This window comes from Dermochelys coriacea, chromosome 1 (genome assembly GCF_009764565.3).
Source record: "Dermochelys coriacea isolate rDerCor1 chromosome 1, rDerCor1.pri.v4, whole genome shotgun sequence".
Classification (NCBI taxonomy): domain Eukaryota; kingdom Metazoa; phylum Chordata; order Testudines; family Dermochelyidae; genus Dermochelys; species Dermochelys coriacea.
In genome coordinates, this window is record NC_050068.2 from 110,968,006 (window position 1) to 110,983,907 (window position 15,902).

At 39.6% G+C, this 15,902-nt stretch overlaps 1 protein-coding gene across 3 annotated transcripts in view; it reads left to right on the forward strand.

Annotated features, from left to right (window-relative positions):
* CUL4A (cullin 4A) overlaps positions 1-15,902 on the forward strand; it is a 93,359-nt gene that overhangs the window by 8,433 nt on the left and 69,024 nt on the right. For all 3 annotated transcript variants that reach the window (XR_006278243.1, XM_038401887.2, XM_038401903.2), the window contains exon 3: positions 13,277-13,380. Coding sequence is in view for 1 of the 3 variants with exons in the window: in XM_038401887.2 (XP_038257815.1) it covers positions 13,277-13,380 (104 nt within the window). In the remaining 2 variants the exon portion in view is untranslated. The remainder of the gene's footprint in view (positions 1-13,276; positions 13,381-15,902) is intronic.

A 15,902-nucleotide genomic window follows, 5' to 3' on the forward strand; every position in this document is an offset into this window, starting at 1 on the left:
TGCACTTGTGCTTCATGTACTGCACTGGCTACCAGTTTATTTGAGTGAAATTCTAAAGCTAGTTTTGCTGAGTTCCCAAACAGTATAGTTAGTTAGTAAACGGTTAAGGTTGATAAGTGGTACTCCAAACAAAACTTACTATTCTAGCCTCGTTATTAAAAACTATGGTTATGTTCAGTTAAGTGCATAATTCTGCAGCAAGGTTCATACCATTCATTAACACACACAAAGAATTTCTGTCTGAATAATGACAACACTAATTCTTCCTCTTAGAGACACCACCCTCCAGTCTTTACTTTTGCTGCCTGACCCTGAGAACCCTTAATTGTGTGAAGAACTCTCTCTTTAGAGGCTTTAGGAAAGTCTCTCTAGATGGTTGTAGGCATATAAAATTTTAAAATAGTACCAGTATAATTACTGTATCAGCGTAATTCTGTTTTCCCTTCATTGTACTTGTCATAAGGGGTTTACATAGTCTGTAGTGTCTGTAAGATGAAACCTTAAACTTCAAGAGTGATCTAGACCTAGGAGGCATACACGTTTGGATACACTAGATCTCTATTTAATGATGCTTGCATGCTTGTTATATCACTTGGTAACAGAGTAAATAACAGTGGTGCTTTTTGTGTCTAGGTATGTTGAGCTTATAATAGTATTAAAGAATGGAAAATAATGGCTTTCTTTGTGCTGTTGGTCCAATTAGAAATTTGTAAAATATACATTTCCCCCCCCTCCCCCCGAGGTCTGTGTGTGGAAGTAAAGTAGTTGCTGGGCAGCAATGGGGCAATCAGTTACTCCGGAGGGAATTCTGCGCCAAAAAATTAAAAATTCTGCATACAATATTTTAAAATTCTGTAAAATTCTCCATATTTTATTTGTCAAACACAATATAATCACACCACTTTCAATTATGTTGGTAATTTATTTCAAAATTCTTGTCAGCAAATAATTGAAAGTGGGTGTGATTATATTGTTGTGTTTGTGTTGTTTTGACAATTAAAATGAGCAGAATTTTAAAATTTTAATTTTTTTTTGGAGCAGAATTCCCTCAAGAGTACCAGAGTTCTGTGTGGCGCAATCTGAGTGCGGGCAGCTCACTGGGGGGGGTCTGGGTGTGTGGGAAAATCTGGATGCACAAGGGCTGGGTGCAGGGTTCTGGGTGGAAGGGAAATGGGGAAGGGGAGTTGAGGTGAATGTGGCAAGGGCTCAGTGGGGGATGGGTGGGGTGGTCAGGGTGCAGTTGGTTGGGGCTCAGTGTGGTAGTGGTCTGAGTGTGGGGGACTCCCGATGCAGGGGGTGAGGCTCAGTGGGGTGGGAGTTCTGGGTGCAGGGGGAGGTTGATGGGGGGGGGGAGGGTTCTGGGTGTGGGGAGCTCCCGATGCAGGGGGTGAGGCTTGTGGGGGTTAGGGTTTGGGTGTGGGGGGGGGCTCAGTGGGGAGGTCTGGATGTGGGGGGGTTCCTGATGCAGAGGGTGAGGCTTGGCAGGGTAGGAGTTCGGGGGGCTTAGTGAGGGGGCTTCTGGGTGCAGAAAGCTCCTGATGTGAGGGGAGGCTCGGTGGGGGATGGTTCCTGGTGCGCAGGTGGAGGGAGGGGGTCTCTGTACGGGGAGTCGCTACCCTTTCCACCAAGCCCCGCAACTTCTCCCCACAGTGCAGAGCTTCCTGCAATCGGGAAGTTTCTGGGGGTTGATCTGACCCAGTCTGGGTGCTCTGTGCAGGGAAGGGGCAGCTCCATCTCCATCTTCCTCCTCCTCCTCCCACCCTCAGCTGGGACTAACATCCCTGGGTGGCTGGGGCATCCTCAGTGCCCCCTCCCCCCAGTGATTTACCTCTCCTAGGATGCCCGACCAGATGCATCTGAGCTGCTGGAGAGGGATGAGTGAGCACTGGTGCAGCTTCTTTTTTCTTCCCCACTGTCACTGTGGCTCCGTGGGTCACATCTAAGAATACCAAATTCAGGACAGACTGCTGAGAAATAGGGCAGACGCCCTCCCCCCCCCCCAAAACTGGAGGTTATTCTCTCATAAGATACACCAAACCAGCAACAAAAGTAAACTGTTTCAACACACTGGCTAACAGGAAGTCAAAAAAGCAGTCTACTTAGGCATTCAGTCCTGGATTCAATACCCAGACACTAGACTTAAAGATGAGTGGTTCTTTAAAGCCAATTTAATCAAACAAAAGGGTTCTTCTGATCCCAAAGGACCAGCCAATACTGAGGTCAATATACAACTCGGATCTTGCCCAATAATCACACTGTTGTCAATCCTCTAGTATCTAAAATCTAAAGGCTTATTTAAAAAAAAAAAAAGAGAAATGTGAGAGTTAAAATTGATTAAAGGAATCAAATACATACAATTGCAAAGTTCTTGGATCAGGCTTGTAGCAATGATGGAATAAACTGCTGGCTTGTTAAGTCTCTGGTTGCATCCAAATCATTGGAAGGTCCTCAGTCCATTGGTTAGAATGCTTCCATTAGTATAAGTTCATAGTCCAGAGGTTTGAGCAGGAAAGAGACAGGAGAATGGAGATGTTTCCAGCAGCTTTTATAGCTTCTCTCTGGTGAAGGGAAACTCATTGTTCTCACTGTGCAAAATTACAGTAACAAGATGGTGTTTGGAGTCACATGAGCAAGTCACATGTTCATGCATGATTTCACCTAGTCATAGCAGGAAAGTCCACTAAATGTAGATAGGTGTCTTCCATTGTGAGTTAAGTGTTCTTTAATTGGCCATTCAATTTGAATAGTTCCTTCACAATGTGCTGGCTAAATACCTTGTGAGTGCTACCCAGAAGCAAACATTTGAAATCCAAGTATAGAACCCAGGGCTTTGGAGCAGTGGAGCTGCAGGTTTTTGCCCAGAGCTGGAATGGAACCGGAGCACAGAAAATCTTGACTGCTCCACTGCTCCGTTTTTTGTTTTTTTTTTTTTTCATTTTCAATCCAAAATGAATGATATTTAGCAAGAAAGTCCTAAAGGTGCCAAAAAGTTTCAGATTGTTTAACTGATATTAACATCTACTTTACCACTTTACATAATATGTCACAGTTATTCTCACTTTGGCTGAAATCAAGATTTAATGTACAGATACAAAGTTACAAAGTTTTTTGGAAATATGTTTTATTAATGAATCAGATAATTATTAGACATCTGACAACACTGCAGACTGCTCCCACCCTTGCGCCAAGATTAGATGAGTACGTACTCGCGCAGATTAGTTAGATTAGTATGTGTTGATACTACTTTTGTAAGGGTTCATCAACGAGACGCGCTGAGTGCTGTGATTATGGAAAAGTGTGACGTGAGATGCAACATTTAAGATATCACAAACAGGTGTATTGCAAAAAAAATGTTTTTATTTATTGATATATTAAGATATCACAAGAGATATTAACCACTTAAGCTCATTTCTCACACGGGCTCCCATTACCGGTACATTTGTTCATTTGTACATGCTCTGGTATCACTCTGGTGGACTTATTTTATATGTCATCTGTTCACGGTCTTTTGGTAGCGTTGTTTGTAATTTTAAATTTACTGAAAAAGTCGCATGCAGCAGGCATATAAATATACAGTAAACATTTTTGCATAAATTAGGAGTGATTTTTTTATGATATATCTAGAGTGATTGGAAAATGTCCAACACCACTTTGGGGGTGAATCCTTAGGTCATTTTAAGAAAAAATGTTTGTGTGAACACGTGTCCTAAAATTCTTCCTAAGGGGGCTACAGTCCCTTCAAGGAGGTGAATAAAAGTTAATTTCTGATATCTCAAAAATGCTTTAATATAAAGTAATGAAATTGTCTGTGTCTTAGTATTAGTATATTCTACCATATTACATTATCCAAAATTATTTAAACCATAGGCGTCCCGAACTGGCGTTTGGTCATTTTTATTTCACATTTCAAGAAAGGCTTGTCCTCAACTGCCCCTGGCTACGAGCGGTAATATTATGTTCCATAATAAGTTGTTAATTTTTGGTTATTTATTATTACGTTTAAAATTTATGGTTCCAAAGTTGAAAAATAAGTAATAAGTAAAATTGTTTGTATGATTCTAAGCAAATTAAAATTTTTAAACAGTTTTCTCGGAAACGGTTAATTATACAAAATAAATTAAGAGTACCATTTTAATGCATGTTTTAGCATTAAATCATATTTCAGGGTTGTATCTGTTAAATAGTTGAAGATTTAAAAAATACTAAATAAGATTGGCCCAGTCCTCCCAGTTCACGATGCCTGTAGTTTAAATAATTTTTTTTGAATGATGTTGTATGATAGAATGTTGGAAATAAACTTTAACAGGAAAGCGGATTCAAATTGCAAGCACAGTCCTTTTAGTAAAGAGCAAATTTTTTGGAAATATGTTTTCCTTCATCAGGCTGGAAACACTATACAAGATGGAACCTGTTGTTTGCTCTATCTTGTATAATCTATTCAGGCTGATGAAGCAAAAACGTATTTCTGAAAATTTGCTCCCTTTACTAAAAGGACTGTGCTTGCAATTTGAATCCACTTTCCTGTTAAAGTTTGCAAAAAGAAAAGGAGTACTTGTGGCACCTTAGAGACTAACAAATTTGTTAGTCTCTAAGGTGCCACAAGTACTCCTTTTCTTTTTGCGAATACAGACTAACACGGCTGCTACTCTGAAACCTGTTAAAGTTTATTTCCAATGTTCTATCATACAACATTCAAAAAAAATTATTAAAACTAACTTGCAATTTACAAAATAAAAATTTGTATCATGTATATTAAAATGGTTCTTACTTCATTAAAACTGCAAGAAATGTTAAAATATTAATATACTTTAATAATAATTCTGTGTAAAAAGAAAATGCGATCATTTTTGTCCAAAAAATCCAAAATAAATTTGAAGTACCTTAAGTGGTTAAGATATCACAAGCAGGTATATAATTTAAAAGTGTAATGCTTTTGTTCATTCAAAGATCATAACAAGAAACATTTGGATGCGGTAGCAGCACAAGAAAATTTGGCCCTGGTTTCAATAAAAAAAATCAAATCTGTCCCCCATGATTGATGGCCGATTTAGGGAAAAGGATCTCAACAATGTCTTTTGCTTTTGGGAAAAGCAAAGAAGAAATCAGAAAAGTGCAAGGTGGAAAAGGAAGTGAATGGCGAGCTCAAAACATTTAGCTTCAAGACAAGTGAAGCAAGTGCCGTGAAAAGTTTCAACCTTTGGCGGCATGTAAAACGTAACCATCCTTAAAACTATGCAGCTCTGGTTACAAAAAAGGACCAGGAAGATGAGCCAAAACAGAAAGCTTATGCGGCTAAACAACATTCATCTGGCTCTTTGAAAACTCCTGGAGAAAAGATTTTTTACAGAGCTTCATCTAAAAAGAAACCCCAAATTGAGCAAACAAAACTTGACTCATATTTGACGTCCTCAAAGGTTATAGTCACCATGGATGCCAATACTTTCTGTACCTTAGAGACTAACAAATTTATTTGAGCATAAGTTTCCGTGAGCTACAGCTCACTTCATTGGATGCATTTGGTGGAAAATACAGTGGGGAGATTTATATACACACACAGAGAACATGAAACAATGGGTTTTATCATACACACTGTAAGGAGAGTGATCACTTAAGATGAGCCATCACCAGCAGCGGGGGGGGGGGGGGAGGAGGAAAACCTTTCAGTGTGTGTATATAAATCTCCCCACTGTATTTTCCACCAGATGCATCCGATGAAGTGAGCTGTAGCTCATGAAAGCTTATGCTCAAATAAATTTGTTAGTCTCTAAGGTGCCACAAGTACTCCTTTTCTTTTTGCAAATACAGACTAACATGGCTGCTACTCTGAATACTTTCTGTGAAGGGCTGATGGAAATGGTTTGCTTGAGTTCAACACTGCTCACTACCTTCAGACTAAAGAACAAAGGATTCCAAAAATTGCAGGTGAAATTGGTCGGCAGCTTGGTGTTTTGATGGGCACGGTGCGGTTCGTCATTTAGTTGTCAGCACAGCTGAGTCTGGTAGCAAAGAGCTCAAGAAAGCTTTGGAGCAAAACTTGTGCTACATGAAAATGGATGCGGTAACCCGTGGAAACAGAAATTTCCTTGCAATCAATGCTTAGTACTAGGAAGAAGGAAAAGATAAAGCTGCGGTAAAAACCTTGGACGTAATTGACACTGAAGGGCGTTACAAGTCTTTGTTTGTGAAAAATCAAGTAAAAGCTATTTTCGAAAAATTTGGGATCAGTGAAATGCAAGTGCTGAGCATCTGTGTTGACAATGCAGCAAACGTGTGTGCTGTCAAAAATTTCAGCGAGGACAGTGAGTGAAACCATTTCTACCTCTGAGAACAGGAATGTGGACAGAACTGAAGCTATTTTGCCTGATGAAGGAACTAAAGGAATGGATGAAATTGAACTCAACATGGATGCTGCTGCGCAATGGGTTAATGACCCTAGCTTCATACTTCCAAGATGGCTTCATGAGGACGACTCAAAAGTCCAACTGATGAGGTGTGTTAACACTCTTCTGTTGGCGATCTGGGATGGACTGAACAAAACATGCGAGAATTTCTGGCAAAAATTCGACAAGTCGTTGTCAAACTACGAACCCCAAGTATTCGAAGTGATCTGCTTGATCTACATCGGGTAGCTCAATCACTGGATACTGTGACTCACTGGGGTTCAACATTTGCGATGATTGATTGGCTTCTCATTTTTCAGTCTGATTGTGAACAAGTGGCTGCTGCTGGAATAAGAGAACTCAAGTTAACAAAAGCTGAATGAACCTGCGAGACCTCTTGGTAAAGCCAAACCAAACGACCGTGAATCTTCAAGCTGTCATTGTAACCCCAGGAGTTTTAATGAACGAATGGCAAAAACTGTCAAAATTCTTGCAAGAAAATGGTGGACAAATTGCAGAAGGAATTCTATCCTCCATGAAGAAATGCGAAGAGAAGCTGTTTGACAATATTCATTTCCTTGTTGGAGTTTGTTGACCCACGGTATCAGATTCTTCTTACCTCAAGGGAAATACCAAAGGCAAAGGAAGGGCTCCTTGATATTGCTCGATGACTCAAAAAACAAAATGTATTGCTACATTTGAACTCAGCAAAAGAGGTTGAAGAAAACGAAACACAACAAAAGGAGTCATCAACAATCGAATTTGCAGTTTCGGAAAGTTCACATCCTTCAGAAATAGCAGGTTGTTCTCGAACTTCCGTCTCCACTCTGAACTTGTTTGAGCGTCCATCCCTGAGATGTCTTCAACTGTCACAGGGAAATGGAGATAATTCAAGCACCAATTCTTCAGAAGATGACGCATTCAAAAAGGAATGAGATAAAAAAGAAAGACGCCAGCGAGTTTCTGCGGTTCATAATTGTAATGACGCATTATTTGAGATAAACTTTCGGGAAGATTGTGAGGCAGTAGGCTAAAAATTAAGTCTGTTTTTGAGGCCATTCCCAGCTACCCACACCGCATTCAGGCTGCCTGTAGAATTGCTTCGAGTATGCCAACAACTCAAGCTAGTGTAGAGTGACTGTTTTCAGCTTTAAAGTTAATTTTAAATGATTTGCGGCAGGCTATGAAAGACTACTTGATTACTGCAATAATTTTTTACAGACTGAATTATCAAGGATTCTAGTTTGTATCATTGTTGATGATGATTAAATTGTTTTAAGTCTGAATAAAATGTTTTTCCAAAATTATAGTATGCACTTTTTTATTTAGTTAAAAATTAATTTGAGTCTGAGCGCGGAGTGGAGTTGAAGCGGAGCTGGAGCAGTCACTATTGGCGCTAGAGCAGAGCCATTCAAAAATTTGATTGTTCCAACTCCCTGATAGAACCAATACTCATAACTTCAAATACAAAAATGATACCTACATACAAATAGCAAAACCATATATTCAATAAATCATAACCTTTGCATAGACACCTTGCTTGATATAATTTGTACAAGTTTTGTTGTAATTATATAACCATGATAGCAACAGTGATCTACATGATCAGTTTTAATCAGAGGAATTTCTGTGGGTGTGACATTTTCTGCTGTGCAGCAGTGGCATAGAATTTCCTCGGGAGTAATCACTGTTGCTGCTCTTCATATACCCTTAACTTATTCTCCCATTCTTCCATATCCTTCCTACCCTGTCCTTTAGTTTTCAACGTTTATCAGTTAAATATGTGAAAGCAGATGCTTGATCTCCATATTTCATTTCTGTTGATCTCAGCTACCCATGCATCTGTATCTGAAATACTGTGATCTTCAGCACTAATGTGTTTTTCATTGAAATCACATTTTAAAACTTACTTTCATCCTTGGTTTCATTTTCACCTATCCTTTCTTTCACTTCACACATTTTGACTTAGTATTATTGTAGGAAATCTTTTAAACTTTTTTTTTCCCTCTCTGTATTCCACATTGTCATTTATAACCTTTTACAGATTTTTCTGTTCTTAGTCTCAATTTTCTAACCTTAGTTTTTTCCTTTCCTTTTACTTCCCACTATATTTTCCATTTTAATATCTTCGTTTTAGTTCTGTTAGTTTCTACTTAATTTTTCACTTCTTGTTAAACTCTCTACTCCTCATCTTCCCTCTATTCAGTCTTACCTTTCCTACCCTTGTGTTCCTCTCTCTACTACTCGCCTTCTCTCCCCCATTTTGCTCCACGTTCCTGTTGAGTATTTCCCAGGATAATAAAACTGGTTTATCTAGCATGACCCCTTTCTAGTCTCCATTACTATAGTCCAAAAGAGTTATAAATCATTCTCCTTCAAAATGTTTCCTTTCATATACACCTATAATTTTGTATAAGTGAATTTAAAAAATCTAAATAACTTACTACAGACCTTACTTAAAATTGTCAAAACTAATTTAGAGAGAGAAGGTGGGTGAGGTAATTTATTTTATTGGACCAAGTTCAGTTGATGGTGAGAGAGACAAGCTTCCAAACTTAGTTTGAAAGCTTGTGTCTCTCATCAACAGATGTTGGTCCAATAAAAGATACTTATAGATTCTAAGGTCAGAAGGGACCATTCTGATCATCTAGTCCGACCTCCTGCACAGCGCAGGCCACAGAATCTCACCCTCCCACTCCTGTGAAAAACCTCACCCATGTCTGAGCTATTGAAGTCCTTAAATCATGGTTCAAAGACTTCAAGGAGCAGAGAAGTCTCCCTCAAGTGACCCATGCCCCATGCTACAGAGGAAGGCGAAAAACCTCCAGGGCCTCTCCAATCTGCCCTGGAGGAAAATTCCTTCCCGACCCCAAATATGGCAATTAGCTAAACCCTGAGCATATGGGCAAGATTCACCAGCCAGATACTACAGAAAATTCTTAACTGGGTAACTCAGATCCCATCCATCTAATATCCCATCTCAGGGGATTTGGCCTATTTACCCTGAATATTTAAAGATCAATTACTTACCAAAATCCCATTATACCATCTCCTCCATAAACTTATGGAGTAGAATCTTAAAACCAGATAGATCTTTTGCCCCCACTGCTTCCCTTGGAAGGTTATTCCAAAACTTCACAGCTACTTCATTACATGAATTTTATATTATATCTAAATTTCCTTCTATTCCACAGAAACATTGTATTGTCTCCCTGTTTAATAAAACTGTCATGTATTTTGAAACTGAGGTTAATGAAACACTGTATACTTGTTAAAGAACCCCCACATCATTTCAAGCTTCTGCTACTATTTTCTTTTTATCTTGTATTGGGTCTTCATTACACATTTTGGGTTATGTTGTAAGGAAGAGGAACTGAGAAGCATGATCTGAAGCCTCCAAATATACAGTATGTGTTGCTAATTAAGGGGTGATTTTATGCCACCAAATCTTCATGAAAATGACATATGATAGAAAACTGAGTGAGTTTGTGATGTGATCTTTTAATTATGCCATTAATTGAGATTGTTTACACTTATTTTACACATACATTCATTGATAGACAATGGGAAATACTGTTCCTGATATTTAATCATGCTCTGCCCCTTGTCATTTTTTATCAATATTATTCCAAGAATTGTCTACTAGTAAATACTTAAAAGAAAATCTAGAAGCATCTTTGCCCCATGTCCTTCAGTAGTCTGTTTAATCTAACATCTTGTTACATTCAGAATTATTTCTGGCAGTCAAGTTTCATGGGGGTCAATATGATTTTTAAATATATTAAAGGCACTATATGAACCTTAGTCTTTTTCCTCACGAAAAATGTAGCAAAAATGTAATCATATGTTCATACTTATGTTAACTAGCAATCTAACTCACTACTTTTGTGTCTTCAGTTAGGCCCGTTAATCTTAAATATTTTAGGAGCATAATAAACTTCCATGCATTTTACGAATGAATTGGAAAGCATTTCATACGCAGTTTGTGTGGACTTCTAATGATATACCCATGTATATGAGACACCACTGTGATCGCTACTTAGAGATTGTTGAACCTACACAGCTTGTCAAAGCATACAGAGGAGCTGATGTCTGAGGTGGCCACAATTTGTATGTGTAAAGACCAATGATCCACTCAAGAAAAACAAACCACCCAAAAGCATTAAGAAACTTGACAGTAAAAGGCTAATAGACAAGATGTTGCACCAGCAATTTCAAACTGAACTGAAGAATTGATTTCAGGTGCTACAAGAGTTAGATACCGTAAGAAGTCAACATCCATCTGTCAAGATGGCAGCTGTTTAAAAATAAAGCCACAACAACTGCAGCTGGTTTCCAGACAAAGTAACCTAAAATCTGGATAAGTAAGGACATGTGGAACTGTGTGGGTGGGAAAAAAGGAAACAAGTCAAAGCAAACATAAACTACTCCAGAAAAAGGAGCAGCAAAAAAAAAAGTTGTGTGTTTTTTTTTTTTTTGTTTTTTTTTTTATAAAAAGGACGGAGCAGTGAAAAGCAGAGTGAGAGAAACAAGAGGAAGTCCATGACTAATGTTACCAGTGACTTCTGAAAGAGGTGATTATAAAACCACTTTTTTCATTGGCTCAACAAAGTCCTAACTGGCAAATTTACACCATCAGGAGGGCCTGTCAAGTATAAACCAGGAAAGAATAACATAAAAAGAACAAAAAAAAAAAACAAGTGGCAGATCACTTTCCAGGGATGCTAAACAGACCAAGAGTACAAAAAACTATTGGACTTTGACGAAGAAAAAATACCCAGATACATCTCACATTTCAAAGTGAAAGACACAATAAAGAAAGATAGGCAAGGTGAGTGGGGGGGAATATTTTTTATGGGATCAGTTTTTGTTGATGAGAGACAAGCATACACAGCTTCTTTTTCACCAACAGAAGTTGGTCCTATAAAAAATATTACCTCCCCTAATCTATGTCTCTAATATCTTGGGACCAACGTGGCTACAACAATAAAAAAGGTATGTGAAGACCAAGATATCAGGGAAATGTTGAAAGCTTGAGGTGAGTCCATTGATAAAATCAACAAATTTGTCTTCAAAGTATGGGACCAGGAAAATCCTCCAGAACAGTGGGAAATGGTATTATAGTCAAATAACCAGGGAAAGGTGACCTAAGCAATTGGTAAGGTGTTACACTCCTTTCTTGGTAAAGTCTTCTTCAGTATTGCCGTAAGGAGAATAAAGAAAGTGACTGCAGGTAACCTAAGGGAGGAGCAGGCTGGTTTTTTGTCCCAGAAAATTGTCAACCAGATTTTCACCTTAAGAATAATCATTGAAGAGAGCATCAAATGGTTTAAACCACTCAGAGTTCATAGATTTCAAGAAAATATTTGACAGCCTCCTCCATGATTCACTTTGGAACATCTTGTGGTATTATGGCATGCCAGTAAAAATGATCATCCTCAAGGCTTTCTATCATGGTCCAGTGTGCTCAATTTAAATAAATGCAGGCTTGAGCGAATGGTTCAGCATAGACATAGATGTCAAACTATCTCTTCTAAATGACAGCTCAACCAACATGCATATGAAGACCAAAAGATGTCCAGCATTTCAAAAACTGTCCAGTTATGAAAAAATAAATTTAATGAGAACCCTAGCAACTCCCAACTCAAGCATTAGAAGGCAAAGGAATGCAAGAAGTGAGTCAAGACACAGAAGAACCTCAGTTACGCACTGACCAGACAACCACACACCTTGTTCAGAATTGGAAATATGCAACCAGGCAGCATCAGAGACTACTTCCTTCCCCCTCCCCCCCCCCCCGAAAAAGCTGCTAATACTGTACAGTACTTCATTAAACCTAAACTACTAAAAAATGTGATAAGGTAAGGAAACTGTTTCTGTGCTTGTTTCATTTAAATTAAGATGGTTAAAAACTGCATTTTTCTTCTGCATAGCAAAGCTTCAAAGCTGTATTAAGTCAGGGTTCACTTGTAAACTTTTGAAAACAACCATAGCTTTTTGTTCAGAGTTGCAAACATTTCAAAGTTACGAACAACCTCCATTCCTGAGGTTTTCGTAACTCTGAAGTTGTACTGTACAAATCTTCACAGTAATGAAGTGGGGATATCCAGGAGGAATTAATGTCACAAACTGGCAATGTGGTAGATGCATTCACCGGCTTAAACCATATTTGATCACCGCAAATCTACAACTTAAAGACCAAACTAAGAATCTTCAACTCCAAATATTAGTTCTGTCAACATATGGGTATGAAAGCCAGAAAACCACCAGTTACACACATGTTTTTATGCTTTTGAAAGCAAATGCCTCAGGATTACCTAATACTAGGTATTAAATTGATTTAATTTATAACAAATGTTGAGACTTTTTTCAGAGTTGAAAAAACCCTTATCTTTCACGTTATCCAGAAGAGGAGACGGAAATATCTGGAACATGTTAAGAATGAAGACATAGCATCGACCATGGCACGCCATTGGGCAGCTGGAGGAAAGCAAACAAGAGGCCGACAGAATCTCTCTGAATGCCCCTCAGCAAGGGAAAACTTATGGAACTCAACGATATTGAGGATGTTCACATTGTGGCTTGGGATAGATGAGTGTCAGAATCTAGTTTGTGCCCTAAGTGAAGTGATGGTGTGAGAAGGATTCAGATTTAGAAATGAAAAATTCCATGAAATGCTGATTTCTCCCCCTTCCCTCGTAATTTGATTCTAAACACATTTTAACAATAGTTCTTTTTTAGTTTTAGATGGATAAATTTTGATTTTTTTTTCATCTGTGATTTTTTTTCCTTTAGCATCTTTCATTATGTTAATTATGCTGGAACATGCATTCTGTACAGGATATCGTTTGCTTGCTTGCTTGCTTTGTTTATTTGTAACTTCCTTTGTTTTTTAGGCTGTTGAAAACCTCTGTTCTTATAAAGTGTCCCCTACACTGTACAAACAGCTCCGGCAAGTCTGTGAAGATCATGTGAAAGCACAAATCCTTCAGTTCAGAGAATATCCTTTTCTTGTGCTCAGTACAATTCCATAATACTCTTAAAATAATTTTGTGTGGTAACACAACAGAAATTGATAATACAAATGTGTAGATGTTATATAAGCATTCAATATAGACCTTTAAATCAGTCTCACAAAATTCTAGTTACCTGCTTGCCTTAGTTGAATAATTTTTATGGACCAATAAAATATGAATAGCATTTTCATTGTCATGGTAAAGGTGACTGTCAGCAATGCTTTGTTAACCTCTTTTTAAACAGCTCTTACATAAGGAGGAGAGTTGTTGCAGGGGGAAAGTTGTACAGCCGTCCTGTTCCCTGGCTTTGAGATAGGGTGTTGGATATTTTTACCTTCCAAATTCTCTACATGCCACTTAGTCCTGGTTTACATTACAAAGTTAGGTTGATGTAAGCTTTCTTGCATCGTCCTTGATGTGCATGTGTCTACGCTTAAATTTGTCTTCCACTGAGGTAAGCACCCTGTTACAGTGATGTAGTAACACCACCTCCCCAAGTGGTGTTGAGCCATGGTCAATGTTCCGAGGTCAATGCAGCATGAGTGTAAACACTGAGGGCTTGTCTTCACTACCGGGATAAGTTGACCTAAATTATGCTATTCCAGCTACTTAGCTTAGGTCGACTTTACACTGGTATCCTCACTGCACTGCATCAATGGGAGATGCTCTCCAGTCGACTTACCTTTCTCTTCTCAGAGCTGGAGAACCAGCATTGACCAGAGAGCACTCTGCCGTCGATTTAGCGGGTCTTCACTAGACCCGCTAAATTTGACACACACTGCATTGATTGCAGCAGCATCAGTCTCCCTGGTAGTGAAGACAAGCCCTAAATTAGCTATGTCAGCCCTAATAGTCCTACAGCAGCTGTGTCCCATAATGTCCAACACTGACTGCTCTGGTCACAGTTGTGAACTCCTCTGCCTAGGGGTCACAGAGACTGGAATGCCTCCCCCTTTCCCTCTTTAAAGCCCTGTGCATTTTTTGAAATGCCTGCTCCTGATTATCCAGCTTGGCAAGCACATCTAGCAGCTCTTCTTTTTTGTGTGCAACTGTCCAGCCGACCGTGCCAGCTACATGCTCCAGATGCACGCCAGCTTGGAGTAGACAGGAGGTATAGGATTTCCTGGGCCTGTGAGGAGAAGAGGCTCTGCAGGTACAGTTGTGGACCAGCTGTGGAAATGTGGACATCTATGAGCAGATTGCCTGGAGGATGCAGGAGAGAGGGCTATGATAGGCATCACCAGCAGCGCCGGGTGAAAGCGAAGGAACTGCGGCAGGCATATCAGAAGTCTAGGAGGCCAACAGTTGATCCAGTTTAGAGCTTGCAGACCTGCCATTTTTACAAAGAGCTGCATGCCATACTTGATGGAGACCCCACTGCCACCCTGCACATCATTGTGGATACCTACAAGGAACCTGAGTCACAGACCCCTGATTTTAACAATGAGGATGAGGAGGAGGGACATGCAATTGGCGGGGGTCCACCTATGCCGCAAGCCAGAACCTGTTTGAGAATCTACCACAGTCCAGTCAGTCCCAACAGTTGAGCATGGGAAAGCTTGATACAGGGGAAGAAACTTCATGTAAGTGTGTAATTGTATTTCCCATTCAATGAAGTATTGATAGCTTTGTTCTGTTAAGCTGGGGGTACTATAGACCTTTCATTAATTTACTCCTACTAGAAAAGGTAGGGTTACAACAGAGAGAGAGCTGTCCCCTCTGTACATTTAGGTCGGGGGATGGACATGCAGAGCAGTTTATGTTCAGAGGGATGTCCCTTCAATCCTCCTGCGAAATCTCCATACAACTTCCAATCCTCTCTCAAAGGTTTTTAGGGGTGGCAGTCTTATTTTTTTTCTCTGCAATAGGACGCTTTTCCATGTCTGTTGGCAATATCTTTGGCAGGAATCATTGCAGTAAACTGGCTAGCAGCATGTGGGCCTTCATGGCTTCAGGACACCAGTGGTCTCTGTGCCTTTGTCACCCTCAAGATGTTTGAGCCAGATCAGGAAGGAAAAAAAAAAGAGGACCTGGGAGGACATGTTCAGTGAGGTCCTGCAAGCCAGTGCTACATCAGACCATGAGCAAAGGGCCTGGAGGGTGAATATTGCAGACAGCCTGGAGAAAGGAAGAGAGTGGATGGGGAAAGGCCCAGGAGTCCCAGCAGGAAAAGGAGAGGGAGATGGGGCTTCTCTGGCAGCAAATACCAATGCTGCAGACCCTTATGGACCGAGAGGTTCAATAATCATGGGCTCACTTCCCTATGCAGTCCCTGGAGAACTTCATTACAGCAACTTCCTACATCTTCCTTCAACATTTTTCATGACATCAGACGCTGCATCCCTTCCCCTACCACTCTATCCCATAGGACATTAAGAACAACCACAGCTTCACATACACTGACTGTGAAAGCCACAGTCGGTTGTGTTTAGCTAAAATGGACATAAATGTTCTTTCTGTTCCATAACTTAAGTTTTTAACGTATTTGCTTTTAAATAACAGAAAT